General features: G+C 42.4%; 1 protein-coding gene across 1 annotated transcript in view; it reads right to left on the minus strand.

The window, feature by feature from the left end:
- Nucleotides 1-9,978: 9,978 nt before the first annotated feature.
- Nucleotides 9,979-14,357, minus strand: part of LOC109916379 (prokineticin receptor 1) — a 5,169-nt gene continuing 790 nt past the window's right edge. The window contains exon 2 of the mRNA XM_020516089.2: nt 9,979-10,678. Coding sequence (XP_020371678.2) covers nt 9,979-10,678 — 700 coding nt within the window. The remainder of the gene's footprint in view (nt 10,679-14,357) is intronic.

The raw sequence follows: 14,357 nt of genomic DNA on the forward strand, positions 1-14,357 counted from the left end.
CTGGCTACACCAGCTAAGAAAAAAACCTAGATAGCCTGATCTGTGAGAGCTGGCTACTCCTTTTCCACTGTTACAACTGTTTTAAAAAAAACCTAAAGGCCTCCTAAGTTATTTACTTAAGACATTTTCAGTAGCCATTTCGGCACTTTTACCTTCACAACCTCTCTTCAAAACAAAAACACAGGACAAAATAACATTTTTAAAGTGACAGCATCATTACACACTGCAGTCTGTGGAAGCTTGCTGTGCACAGATTGGTTGCCATGGCAGTGACTACGCTTCATTGGCTGTGACGTGAAAGTTACCAGAGTCTGGTGTTTCATTAGAGAAAGAAAGACAGACAAAAAGAGAGAGAGGCTGAGACATCTAGCTGGTAGTCACTACACCTCAGGCAGGAGGTGGGTTGTAGGAGACAAACCCTCCATGGAAACCTCAGTAAATACACAAACTGATCTCAAACCATCACTCTGCGCTGCAAACAAGCCATTCACCCGACTTTGGTAAAGTGCTTTGGAACATGCTGCAGTTTTGAAAGTCACTATTTAACTGCAAGTTTATTTTAGTTCTTGCATGGTTCAACACGAACATTAACACTGCATTTATAGATCAGGCTGTCAATGGTCCAAGGAGATGTAAGAAATTGCAAAGATTGGATCAAGGAAGGAGGTATTAAAAGGCATGACTGGAAGCTGGATAAACAAAGGGAAATATGCAAATATAAAGGAAGATAGAGACACTAAGAGATTCAGAGGTGAAGAGAGTGAGGTTGAAATCACTGCTGCCAATGGTGAGGCAAAAGAGGGCAGGAGGACAAAAAAACTCTCCATTTCCAACCATGATAGGCTTCAACACTCAGTCAGAGTCATAGAGACATGCAGCATGGAAACAGACCCTTTCAGCCCAACTTGTCCATGTTAACAAAGACTTGGGTTGCATCCCTAAAAATCATGAACTTTAAGCACAGTGGAAGACTTCCTTGCAATTGTACCAGATGATTTTTAAAATTTCTTCTGTAAAACAGCTTTTTTGCAATCCCCCTTTTTCTTCATAGGAACATATGGGTCAGGAGCAGGAGGGGGCCATTTAGTCCCTCAAGCCTGCTTCCCCATCCATTGAGATCATGGTGGATGTGGTCATGGTCTCAGCTCCACTTTCTTGACAGCCTCACCATTCCCCTCCCCGACTCCACACCCCCCGCCCCATGATTATTGACTCCTTGAATTTAAAGCCCTCCATTGTATGAGCAGGACCAGCTCATACCACTTTATGAACTGCTGCTCATGCTGAAGATTGCTGCTTCCATCATCTTTAACCGCAGGAAGCTCTAGGACCCGCTTGATCTGGTGTGGTAAAGGAAAATCACTTCCTGGTCTGACTAGAAAAATCTCTTATGGTTAGCAAGATGCATGTTATTCCACGTTTGAAGTGTCTGCCAACTTGTAGAAGGAAGATCCAGGAGCAGCAAGGGCAGTATGGTGGCTCAGTGGTTAGCACTGTTGTCTCACAGCACCAGGGACCCAGGTTCAGTTCCACTCTTGGGCAACTGTCTGTGTGGAGTTTGCACATTCTCCCTGTGTCTGCGTGGATTTCTGCCAGGTGCTCTGGTTTCCTCCCACAGTCCAAAGATGTGCAGGTTAGGCTGGATTGGCCATGCTAAATTGCCCATAGTGTCCAGGGATGTGTAGGTTAGGGTGGACTGGCCATGCTAAATTGCCCATAGTGTCCAGGGATGTGCAGGCTAAGTGGATTAGCCATGGGAAATGTAGGGTTATGCGTAGTGAGTGGGTCTGGGTGGAATGCTCTTTGGAGAGTTGGTGTGGACTTGATGGGCCAAATAGTCTGCTTCCACACTGTAGGAATTCTCTGAACCCTGTGGACAGGAACCATGGAACTGCTTTCCCTCTACCATGATCACCAATTTCTTTTTGTGTGTAGGGGATGTTTATATAAGTTGGTTAGAGTTTTGAGTAGTGGAGTTATATGTCAATGGTTCATTATTGTTTATCTATAGCTACAACCTATTTATCCGTAATAAATCATCGTTCTTGTTAAGTGCAGAAATCTGGTCTGTGCTTTCTGTCAACCTGAGTCTGAAAGACAGGGAAATTGGTGAATTCTGCATTCTTTTTAAAACTCTTTTTGACAACTCCAGAAAATAGCTGGGCTTGATTTTCAGTGTGCTACTCCAGAAAGACGTAACAATAAATAAAATTGATGTGGTTCAACTTGAAATAAACCTATTTCCTTGTTTCTGACTTCTTTGTAATGGTTCAGAATTATCTCTGAGAATCTGCTTGTTCCTGTGCAGTGAATGAAGTACAAGTCGCACGACACCAGGTTATAGTCCAACAGGTTTATTTGAAATCACAAGCTTGTGGAGTGTCGCCCCTTCAACAGGTGAAGTGAAAGAGTAGCACGTAGACACAGAATTTACAGGCAGAGAGATCAAGGGCAGAGAGATTAAAAGATCATACAAATGATGTGAGTGGAGTGTCGAATAATAAGTCTCTGCAGGTAATCAAAAGTGTCAGATGGTTTAAGTAATGTGTCAACAGCTGAAAAGCGAGCAAAGGGATGACCTATGATCTGATTAAATGAGGCAGAGAGATAATTACAAAAAAATTAAAAATAAGCTGGTACTGGAGACCAACCAGATGACTGGAATAACATGATAGGTATAAGAGTTGCATGCCGAGGGTCTAACCAAAGTAACAAGTAATCCAAAACTGTACAAACTAATTAAGGAAGAGAGATCATAACAATTTACCGAGGTGATGGTGTCAAAATAGGACAGTAAGGAAGATTTTACAGATACAGAACAGTGTGGCGTGGCGGGGTGGGGGGGGTCTCATGTAGCACAACATGAACCCAAGATCATGGTTGAGGCCATCTTCATGGGTACTGAAGTTGGCTATCAGTTTCTGCTTGGCAGTTCTGCATTGTCGTGTATCTTGAAGGCCACCCTGGAGGATACTTACCCAAAGATTGGAGGCTGAATATCTTCGACAGCTGAAGTGTTCCCTGACTGGGAGGCAACATTTCCATCTGGCAATTGTTGCGCAGTGTCCATTCATCCGCTGTCGTACTGACTGCATATACCATGCCTCAGGGCATCCTTGCCTGTAAATATGAGATGGACAACATTGGCTGAGTCATGAGTATCTGCCATGCACAGGTGGGTGGTGTTCCCATCTGTGATGGCAGTATCCATGTCGATGATCTGACATGTCTTGCAGAGATACATCCAGCACCACCTTCTTTTTAATTGTTTGTAATTATTTCTCTACGTCGCCTAATCAGATTATAGGTCATCCCTTGGCTTCAACTGTTGACACTTTACTCACACCATCTGACACTTTTGACCACCTGCAGAGACTTATTATTTGACACTCCACTCACACCATTTTTATGATCTTTTGATCTCTCTTTCCTTGATCTCTCTGCTTATAAATTCTGTGTCTGTGTGCTTCACTCTCACTTCACTTGACGAAGGAGGTGACAGTCCAAAACCTTGTGATTTCAAATAAATCTGTTGGACTATAACCTGGTGGCATGTGATTTCTGATTTAGTTAATTCTGATACCCAGATAATGTTCTGGGGCCCTGGGTTCGAATGCCACCATGGCTGATGGTGCAATTTGAATTCCATAATTTAATATCCCTGTTGTAGCACCGTGGTAGTGTCCCTACCCCTGCACTGAGAGGCTTGGGTTCAAGTCCCACCTGCTCCAGAGGTGTCATAACATTTCTGATCAGGTTGATTGGGAAAATAGGTTAATAAAAATAAATTTATAAACAGGAGAGTCAGGGGTTCTGCTCACTCTGAGGGTGCCGCCATGGCAGATGGTGGAATTTGAATTTGATAAATATCCAAAATTAAGAGTCTAATGATGACTGTGAATCTGTTGTCAATTGTTAGAAAATCCCATCAGGTTCACTAATGTCTTTTAGAGAAGGAAACTGCCATCCTTACCTGGTCTGGCCTACATGTGACTCCAGACCCACAGCTGTGTGGTTGACTCTTAACTGCCCTCCTCTGGACAATTAGGGATTGGCAATAAATGCTGCCTAGCCAGCAACACCCTCATCCCGTGAATGAATAAACAAAATGAAAGGATGACTTGGTGATGGGATATCGAGCCTCTGTGGAGTTATTTCAACTTTTGTTTGCAATCTGATCCAGCTGTAGCTTCCGCATTGGATTTTCAGACATTTAATGGGATCATTCCCAGTAGTCGAAGCTTTTTAAATGCATTCTGTTGTTAGGTATGATTATGTACTGTGTAAGTTGAATCCCAGGAGGAAGATTGTTGACACTGATAGACAGTAGAAATTAATTACAGTAACACTCAGAATTGTTGTTGAGAATGAAAATGCAAAGATAGACCAGCACAATTAAATCTTAATGGACTTAAACAACGAGATCACGACACCTTTCTATGTGTTCACCTGCAAGCATGCTAATAAGTGATTTAAAAGTTTTGGAATGTACTTTTGAGGTAATTCATTAAATTATGTTCATTTTCCACTCCATCTGCCAGCTGAGTTTACCACCCAAGTGCCACATCCATAGCGATAACGAAAAAAATGACCTATGGTCGTTTCATTTCTAAAAACTGCATCTTTTTATTTTCCCGTATTTTTGATTGTGGACTGAAATAGGAAAAGGACTGCTTTAAAATCATGGATTGTGGAAGGGATTGCTACACCTTTTAAAAGCAAGTGACCAGCTCTCATTGACGGTGTTGTTTACACAGCTGTTTGTTCGACCAATGGGGGAAGATTACTGCAGACAAGCTGGAACCAGGAATGCGTACAAAATAACATTTGACCGGCAACAAGTAGTTGATTGGTCTGTGGAGCGATGACCAACTGTCAATGACAAAGGCCTTCTGCCTGCCAACAACTATGTGATTGGCTGCCAGGTTGCTGAACAGCTTGTGGTTGCGAATGATTAGTCAGAAGCCATGGGACCTCTGGAAAAGAAGATTCCGCCCTTCTCTCAGCAATTAGTAAAACAATGTCTGAAGAAAGCCAGTTGATTTCACTTCAACAGTCTCTACAAGCTTCAATTTTAATGAATAAATCAGAGATGTTATAAGTTGCGAACCAATTCGTCTTTGTCTCCTGCTGGGCAAGTATGGAGAGATAAAAAGAGATTGCCAACAGCAAGTCCTGACAAGCCATAAGGATTGTTTCAGCAAACCCTACAGACAGTGACCACTGACTGCCTTCCCAGTTTTCCCTTCCATCTGTAACACGCCTGTATGTGTGGGGAAAGTTTTATAAGGGAGGTTAGTGATTTAGCTATTAGAGCTATATGCTAACTGTTCATAATATGTTTACTTGTATCTAGAAACTACTTATTTGTAATAACTAGTAATTCTTGTGAAGTGCAGAAATCTGGCCCATGCTTTCTAGACCTGGGTCTAAAAGAAGGTTAAATTGGAGAATTTTGAGTGCTTTTAAAAACCTTTAACTTTTGTGAGGACACCAGTAATAGCAAGGTTTGATTTCTAGTGAGCTACACCAGTGGGATGAAACTGAATATTTGTTTTTGTTCTAACTCAGCTAATGGTTCAATATTCCAGTGGTGGGCAGTGAAACATATGGTTGGAAACTGTCATTTCCTCGAGTCAGAATCACATGGGGAGAAGACAATGAGGATGAAAAGACACTCTGTCTTCCATTTTTGTTTTCTTGTTGGAATGAATAGTGCAGGGTTTCAATTGATTGCAACATTAACCTCAGTTGATTTTGACAAAACTCATCCTAATGTTAACAGTAGGAGGAGACAATTACAGCGAGGTTAAATGCTTTGGAAGCAATAAAGTTCCTTGGCTGCATTCTACATGATAAAGAAGCAGAAACCCAAGGCTGAAACATTTACCAAACATAAGTTTATATAATATCTGGGGTTGAGTGGTCTTCAGGGAATTATAAACCACTCCTTTCCCATGATAACAAAATTTTCCACTGACAGAGTACAACCATATCTCCAAATGATGAGTTCTAAACTAGTTTTCCATCAGAAGTCGTGGGAACTCTCTGTATTCATAGCAGCAATGTGCAGGATTATGGGGAAAAGACAGGAATTCGGTACAAAGTAGGAGGGTCAGTGCAGGCAAAGACCCTCAGACAGCAACTTCCAAACCCACGACCACTACCATCTAGAAGGACAAGGGCAGCAGATACATGGGAACACCACCCCCTGCAAGTTCCCCTCCAAGCCACTGACCATCTTGACTTGGAAATATATCATCGTTCTTTCACCACCGCTGGGTTAAAATCCTGGAATTCCCTCCCTAAGGGCATTGTGGGTCAACCTACAGCACGTGGACTGTAGCAGCTGACAAGAAGACAGCTCACCATCACCTTCTCAGGGGGCAACTAGTGACAGGAAACAAATGCTGACCCAGACAGCAGCGTACATGTTCCACAAGAGAATAGAAAAAAAATGATAGACTGAATGGCCTCCTTTTGCAACATAACAACTGTGATTTTTAGCATCTTGCTTTCACAAGTGAATCCACCAAAATTGGGCTATCAAATTTATTTAAGGATTGTATAACTCAAAATGAAGACACATGATGATTATGAAATGGTACCATTCCACATGGTACTTTTCCTTCCAACTCATCTATTTGTTGTGATCCCAGCTGAGGTTATTACTGGACAAGTCCAATCCCACACAGGAACCTGGCTTGATACATCATATTTTGACTTGTCTGGGTTTTAACCAAGTGGTCCCTTGTTGAAACATAAGCACACAATGCTGCAGACTTTGCTTTAACAGTAAAAAAGAAATTTATTCTAAAAGAAATGAAGAGAAAATAGAATATACCAAACAATCCACATATAATACAAACTCAAAGATTTTTAACCACACAGTAAAAGTATGCTCCTATTGATTCTAAAACGCTCCTTTATTAATTGAAAAGAAGCAAAATAGCTTTTGTATAATACCCAAAACACACCCTTGGCACATTTTACCCAAAATACCACGCATACAAATCTCACATCAGAGTCCCTGCATCTACACTTCAGCAGGTTTAAGTTGCTCATCACTCCAAATTTCTGATTGGAACTGCGGATAGATCGTTCTTGGAGCTTTCGTACACCTACTTAAATGTACCTAGCTTCAAGTAACCTCTTCAGGGTTTCATCCCAAAATTTTTGGTCTTGGATTAAAACTACCTGTTTACTCTAAGATAATTGAGTTCACTGTATAAGTTTTCTTTCTCGGGAACACAACTCTACACAGCAATCCTATTCCTAGGACTTCACAGGACTGCTATAAATGTAACATAAAACTTGAAAAATTACATCTTTCTCTAAGTGTTTCACTTAGGCTTTAAGAAACATTTCCTGACCTTCTAAATAGGAACTTGTTTATCTTGTTTGGTTGTAAAGCTTTCCTAATGTATACAACAGCCCAATAGTTCTAAAGCTAAAGCTCAAAACCTGAGGCGATAGAAGGCGATGGCCTAGTGGTATTATTGCTGGACTGTTAATCCAGAGACCCAGATAATGTTCTGGGGACCTGGGTTCAAATCCCACCATGGCAGATGGTGGAATTTGAATTCAATAAATATCTGGAATCAAGAGTCTAATGATGTCCATGAATCCATTGTTGATTGTTGGAAAACCCATCTGGTTCACTAATGTCCTTTAGGGAAGGAAACTGCCATCCTTACCTGGTCTGGCCTACATGTGACTCCAGACCCACAGCAATGTGGTTGACTCTTAACTGCCCTCTGGGGCATGGGCAATAAATGCTCTCATCCCATGAAGGAATAAAGAAAAAAAAATAAATGAAATCAACATAGTTTCAGAAATACTGACAAGTTAATTATTAACTTCAGATACCCAGGAAATCCACATGTTACTAACTCACAAACCAAAAACCCAAACTTACAATAAATAACATTAAAACGTACAAAGAAACATAGAAGATAGGAACTGGAGGAGGCCATTCGGCCCTTTTAGTCTGCTCCGCCATTCATCACGATCATGGCTGATTGTCTAACTCAATTGCCTAATCCTGCTTTCTCCCCATAACCTTCACTTATACACACATACACAGACACACACACATATATTTACATTACACAGGTTTAAGTCAGTATCATGTTTCCAGATAAAACCAAACAAAAGCATCATTAATGGCACATGAAATAACAGCAGCATTAGAATGTAAAGTCCCAGTGCCTTCTTCCTCCATTCATTAAGATCATGACCTCAGTTTCACCATCCCTCCCTCTTTCTATTAGTTTCCTTTCATTACTGCAATTCTGCTATTTTTAAGCAATGCATCAAGTTGCAATTTCGTAGAATCCCTACAGTGTGGAAACAGTTGGCCCATTGAGTCCATGCTGATCCTCTGAAGAGCATCCCACCCAGTCCCTGTAACCCTGAATTTCCCATGGCTAGCCCACCTATCCCTAGACACTCAGGGCAATTTAGCATGGCCAATCCAGCTAACCCGCACATCTTTGGACATGGGAAGAAACCAGAGCACCCAGAGGAAACATGTGCAGACACAGGGAGGATGTCTATGTGGAGTTTGCACGGTTGCCTGAGGGTGGAATCGTACCTGGGAGCCTGGTGAGGCAGCAGTGCTAGCCACTGAGCCACCAATCCAGGCCCTTGCAACAATAATCCCCATATCCTATTAAAAAACATTTTTTTTCACATCACTAACACAGACTTTCCTCTTGTTCCTTTTCACAACTCCATCCTGGCTTAAAACCTGTCATATTCAAACTTTTCCCTTCTGAAGGTCACCCTCCCATCACTGCTTCTCTAGTTACAGAAGCCGTCAGACCTATAAAGTATCTCCAACGTTTGTCATGAGCAATGATCATACTTTAACATCCCTCAAGGAAAATCTTTCCTTCCTTGCATCTGCTCTGGCCATTTTCATTCATTTAATTTCCAAACCAGAATATCTCATTAAATAATCAGTTGCTGCTAATAGTTACAAGATGTGTTCTCTGAATTGTGTTTTTTTAAAAAGAAATCTATGTAAGTAAATGCACTAAACCAATCAGTTTCATCATAATTCTTTTCTTCACGTTTTTGCTTCAACTACATAAGTTCTGTATAATATTTGCTGTTATTGGTAATAAAGGAGATAATGAGTACAATTACAGAACTGCATTCTCTGTTGAGCTGAAGCACTGGGGTAAGTCGATGTAACCACTTTTCTGAATTGATAATACATCAAAACACAAATAAACAACAATTGCAGTTTGGCCTGGAAGAGCAACACACGAACAAAAAGAGGAATTCTTGACACAACACAACACATACAGACAGCACTTGCATCCAAGCAGCTGGTCCTACTTCCTGTTGACGGTTGTTTGGACCAATATTTACAAAGAGTATCGAATCACTACCAGTGAAGGGCACTACCGGAGCATCACAATGGTCAGCGCTAGAGACCGGCGTTCGATTCTACCCTCGAGTGACTGTCTGTGTGGAGTTTGCACGTTCTCCCCATGTCCTGCGTGAGTTTCCTCCGGGTACTCCGGTTTCCTCCCACAGCCCAATGATGTGCAAGTTAGGTGGACTGGCCAACGGAAATGCAGGGATAAAGTAGGGAGTTGGATCTTGATGCTCTTTGGAGGGCCAGCATTGACTTGATGGGCTGAATGGCCTGTTCCCACACTGTAGGGTTTCTAAGATTCTTCTTCCCTTTCACTAGAATGCATGAACCATAAGGATCAGAGGCTTGGGCTATTACTCGGGGCAGGTACAGTACAATTCCACAGAGAGTTAGAATTCCTCCATAATGTTCAATCAGGCACTCACAGGGACCTCATTACAGCTTTAGCCTAAACATGGACAAAAGAACTGAGGTGAGGCGAACACAACCAGCCTTGACATCAAGGTAGCATTTGACCGCCAGTCCCCCTGAACACACTGTGAATGGGATGGGTAAACCTCACAGATGCACCAGGTCATCGGGAGGTTCTACTGGAATTGCATTTGCTCAATTTCATCTGACCCTGGAATCCCAGTTGTTTTCAGATCTTGGTCTTGGGCTGATTTGCTACTGCCACCAGAAGTGGATCTAAGCCTTAACAGAATCATCTTCTTGAAGTATTTCACGGTGTTGCTTTTGACAGTGACAAAGCACATGGTGTTGATCATACTGTTGCTCATGGCAATGCATTCGACAACGTAGAAGACTGTAATGTAGTGTTTCTGCTTTAAGACCAGCGTGGGGTAGAAATCACGAACTATGGTGAAGGCATAATAGGGAGCCCAGCAGAGGATGTAAATTGTCAGTATGCCCATGAGCACCAACACAGTCTTCCTCCTACACTTCAGCCTCCTCCGTATCTGCTCAGTTTGGAACCCGGGAATACTCTTAAACCACAGCTCTCGGGAGATCTTGGTGTAGCAGAGACCCATGCTCAGCGAGGGACCCAGGAACTGCAGGACGAAGATGAAGAGGGAGTAGGATTTGTAGGAGACCTGCTGCTCTGTTGGCCAGATCTGCCCACAGAAGATCTTGTTCTGTGAGCTGGAGTGTGGGATGGTGGTCTCGGCAGTGAAGTAGGCGGAGGGGATGGCCATAAGCAGAGAAGCAACCCACACCAGGCCGATCAGCACGTAGGCAGTCTGGTACTTCATTCGGGGCTTCAGGGGATGCACAATGGCTAGATATCTGTGGCAAAAGGAAATAATAATGAGAATCCAGCACTGCACAACATCTAGTGTACAACATCTACCCTTGTACTTGCCAACCCCTGGACAATATCCAACATCCATTGCCATCCAGTTCTGACCCCTGTACAAAATCCATCTACATGCAACATCCACCACAATGCAACATTCAGCCCTATATACCATCCATCACTTTACAATTTCTGTCAATATACAACATCCAAATGGAGTGCAGCTTCTCATCAAGTGTAAAGAGCATCCAGCAACATACAACACTTGTCACAGCACACACTTGTACAAACACCAATATACAACATCCAATACTGTACACAGGGCTTTATAAAATTTATGTGCAAACTTAGACTTTAAGAGTGTTGATTCAGTCCACAAGGGAAACAAAATGTAGCAGTTGTATAAACGCATTATTCATATCCTTTTCAATGTTCAGCAGACATAAGCTGATTGTAAACAGCTGAAATAAAAGGCAAAAGGTGAATTCTGAAAAATCTATTTGAATAACTGGTCATAAGAGAACCTGGTTCTCTGGAAGCCTAGAAATGTGAAAGCCATTGTGTTAAATCTTTATAAATGATATAATTAAAAAGTTTGAAATGCACAAGGACTTTTGAAACGGTGACCATCCATAGCTCTGTAAAGCACCCGTTTATTTAATTACTAACTCATCGCCATGCAATATTGATAAACTATCAGTATGTAATCATTTAACAATGTGTTTCTTTTGTAAGGAAAACAGTTTTTAAAAGTGACTGTTTTGGGTTTAAAAATCTACCTGTATCTCACTCCTAAAACAGATTAAGGCCAGGTTGCTATTTTGAAGGTGCTAAGGGCCAAATGTTATCTTGTTAGAGTCTTGCTATCAAGTGAAGGTATGTACAATATTTACAAAATGAATAAACAAAAACAAAGTGCAAAACATCGCCAATGTTGGAGATCTGACTGAAAAACAGAATGCTGGAAAATCACTCAACAGGTCTCGCCATCTCTGTGGAGAGACAGAAAGAGAAAGAATTCAGATGAAGGGTCACAGGTCCTGAAACACTGATCTTCTCTCCCTGCATTCACAGAGGCTGACAAACCTGTTGAATACTTGCAGAACTTTTAGTGTTTGATTAATACTGCACTGGACCATCCCCTTGAAATGAGTAGACTGGTTTTCTTTCCCTGGAATTTGCATTATTTTAATAAAGACTGTGCTAATATTTTGAGATAACAAGGTGTAGAGCTGGATGAACACAGCAGGCCAAGCAGCATCAGAGGAGCAGGAAAGCTGACGTTTTGGGTCTAGACCCATCTTCAGAATTATTGCTGGGGAAGGGAATCTTAGTTTCCTGGCAGGGTTCATGATCTGAGGGAGAGGTCAGATGCTGCTTTGCAAACTGGACAGTCCATGCTGATAGCACTCACATCTCTTCCTTGTTGAGATTTCCGGGCAAAGAAACAAACAGAGATCATAAATTGCCTGAGCTGGACACTACAGTCACAGTGGCTTAAAGGTCTTGGAAATGTAAAATGATTGATGTTTAATCCAAACCTGTTCAGTCGCAAATCTCTGCTGCAATATTTCTTTAAGAGTTTGATCTCTCTCTCTCTCTCTGCCTCTGACTTTGTCTGTCTGTTTCTCTCTCTCTATCTATCTACCTCCGAATTCCTTCTCTTAATCTTTCTGTCTTCTCACTGTCTCTATCCATAAAGTGTAGGAGCAGAAATGGGCCTTTCAGCTCATTGAGTCAGTTCTGCCATTCATTGAGATTGTGGCTGATCTGATAATCCTCAATTCCACTTCCTTGCCTTTTCCCCATAACCCTTGATTCCCTTATTGATTAAAAATCTGTCTCAAATATGACTCTATCTGTCTCCCTCTCTCTCTCTTTCTATCTCTGCCTTTCTCTCTCCCTGTCTCCATCTCTTTCTCTGTCTCTCATTGTCTGTCTGTCTGTCTCTCTCAGTCTCTGATATTTCTCTGTCACTCTCTGCGTCTCTCTGTGCTCTCTCTCTGTCTCTCCTTATTTCTCTCTGACTGTTACTGTCTGTCTCCATCACTCTGTCTGTCCTTTTATCTCTCTCTCTGTCACTCTCGTGCCCTCCGTCCATGAAACTTCGTAGAAGTAGGCCATTTAGCCCATTGAGGCTGTCATTCAGTGAGATTGCAGTTGATCTGATAATTCTCTATTCCCATTCCTGCCTTTCCACCCCTTTCTTGCCTTGATTCCTTTACTGATTACAAATCTCTCTGAAATGACTCTATCGGAACTTGTTTTTCTCTTTCTCTATCTCTCTCCCTGACTCTGTGTGTATCTCTCTCTCTCTATCCCTGTGTATGGGTGTCGATTTATATCTGTATCTCGCTCTGTCTTGCTATCTTTTCTCTGACTCTATGCATCTCTGTGCACGTTTGTCTTCTGTGCATGTCTCCTCTATTTCTCTCTCTTTTCTTTGACTCTCTCTGTTTCTGTATCTCTCTGTCCCTGTCTCTATTTCTCTGATTCTATTTCTGTCTTTCTTTTTTCACTGGTTCTGTGCCTCTCTCTCTTGTCTCTGACTTTTCGTATGTATCAGTCTGTCTTTCTCCTTTTCTATCTGTATATATCTGTCTTTCTCTCTTTTGTCTGTGTGTGTGTCTCTGAGTGTGCCTGTGTCTCTCAGTGAGTGTGACTGTGTGTGCGTGTCTGTGTCTATCTCCCAGACACTTTTCTGTGACTGTGCCTCTCTGTGCGCGTGCATGTCGCAGTCTTTCTCTCATTTGTGCCTGTGTCTCTGTGTGAGTGTGTCTCTGTGAGTGTGTGTGTGCCTGTGTCTCTGTGTGAGTATGTCTCTGTGTGAGTGTGTATGTGCCTGTGTCTGTGTGCATGTGTCTTTCTGCGTGTGTGTCTGTCTGTCTCTGTGTGAGTGTGTGTATGTGTGTCTGTTTGTGTGTGTGTGTCTGTCTACGTTTATGTGCATGTGCCTGTGTCTGTCTCTGTGCATGTGCCTGTTTTTGTCTGTGTGTGTGTCTCTGTATGTGTGTACCCGTGTCTGTCTGTGTGTGTTTGTGTCTGTCTCTGTGTATGCGAGTGTGTCTGTCTGTCTCTGTGTGTGTGCCTGTGCCTGTGTGTCTCTGTGTGTGTGTGTGCCTGTATCTGTCTCTGTGTGCGTGTGTCTGTCTGTCTCTGAGAGTATGTGTCCGTGTTAGTGTGTGTGTGTCTGTGTGTGTGTACCTGTATCTGTCTGTGTATGTGTGTGTATGTCTGTGTCAGTGTGTGCCTGTCTGTGTGTGTGACTGTGTCAGTGTGTGCCTGTCTCTGTGTGTGTGTAACTGTATCTGTCTGTGTGTCCCTGTGTGTGTGCGTGCCTGTGCGTATGTGTGTGTCTATGTGTGTGTGTACCTGTATCTGTCTGTGTGTCCCCGTGTGTGTGTGTGCCTGTGAGTATGTGTGTCCCTGTGTGTGTGTGTACCTGTATCTGTCTGTGTGTCCCTGTGTGTGTGTGTGCCTGTGAGTATGTGTGTCTCTGTGTGTGTGTACCTGTATCTGTCTGTATGTCCCTGTGTGTGTGTGTGTGTGTGTGTGTGTACCTGTATCTGTCTGTGTCCCTGTGTGTGTGTGTGCCTGTATCTGTCTGTGTGTCCCTGTGTGTGTGCCTGTGAGTATGTGTGTCTGTGTGTGTGTGTTGTACCTGTATCT

The sequence above is a fragment of the Rhincodon typus genome, chromosome 9, assembly GCF_021869965.1.
Source record: "Rhincodon typus isolate 14 chromosome 9, sRhiTyp1.1, whole genome shotgun sequence".
NCBI classification, from domain to species: domain Eukaryota; kingdom Metazoa; phylum Chordata; class Chondrichthyes; order Orectolobiformes; family Rhincodontidae; genus Rhincodon; species Rhincodon typus.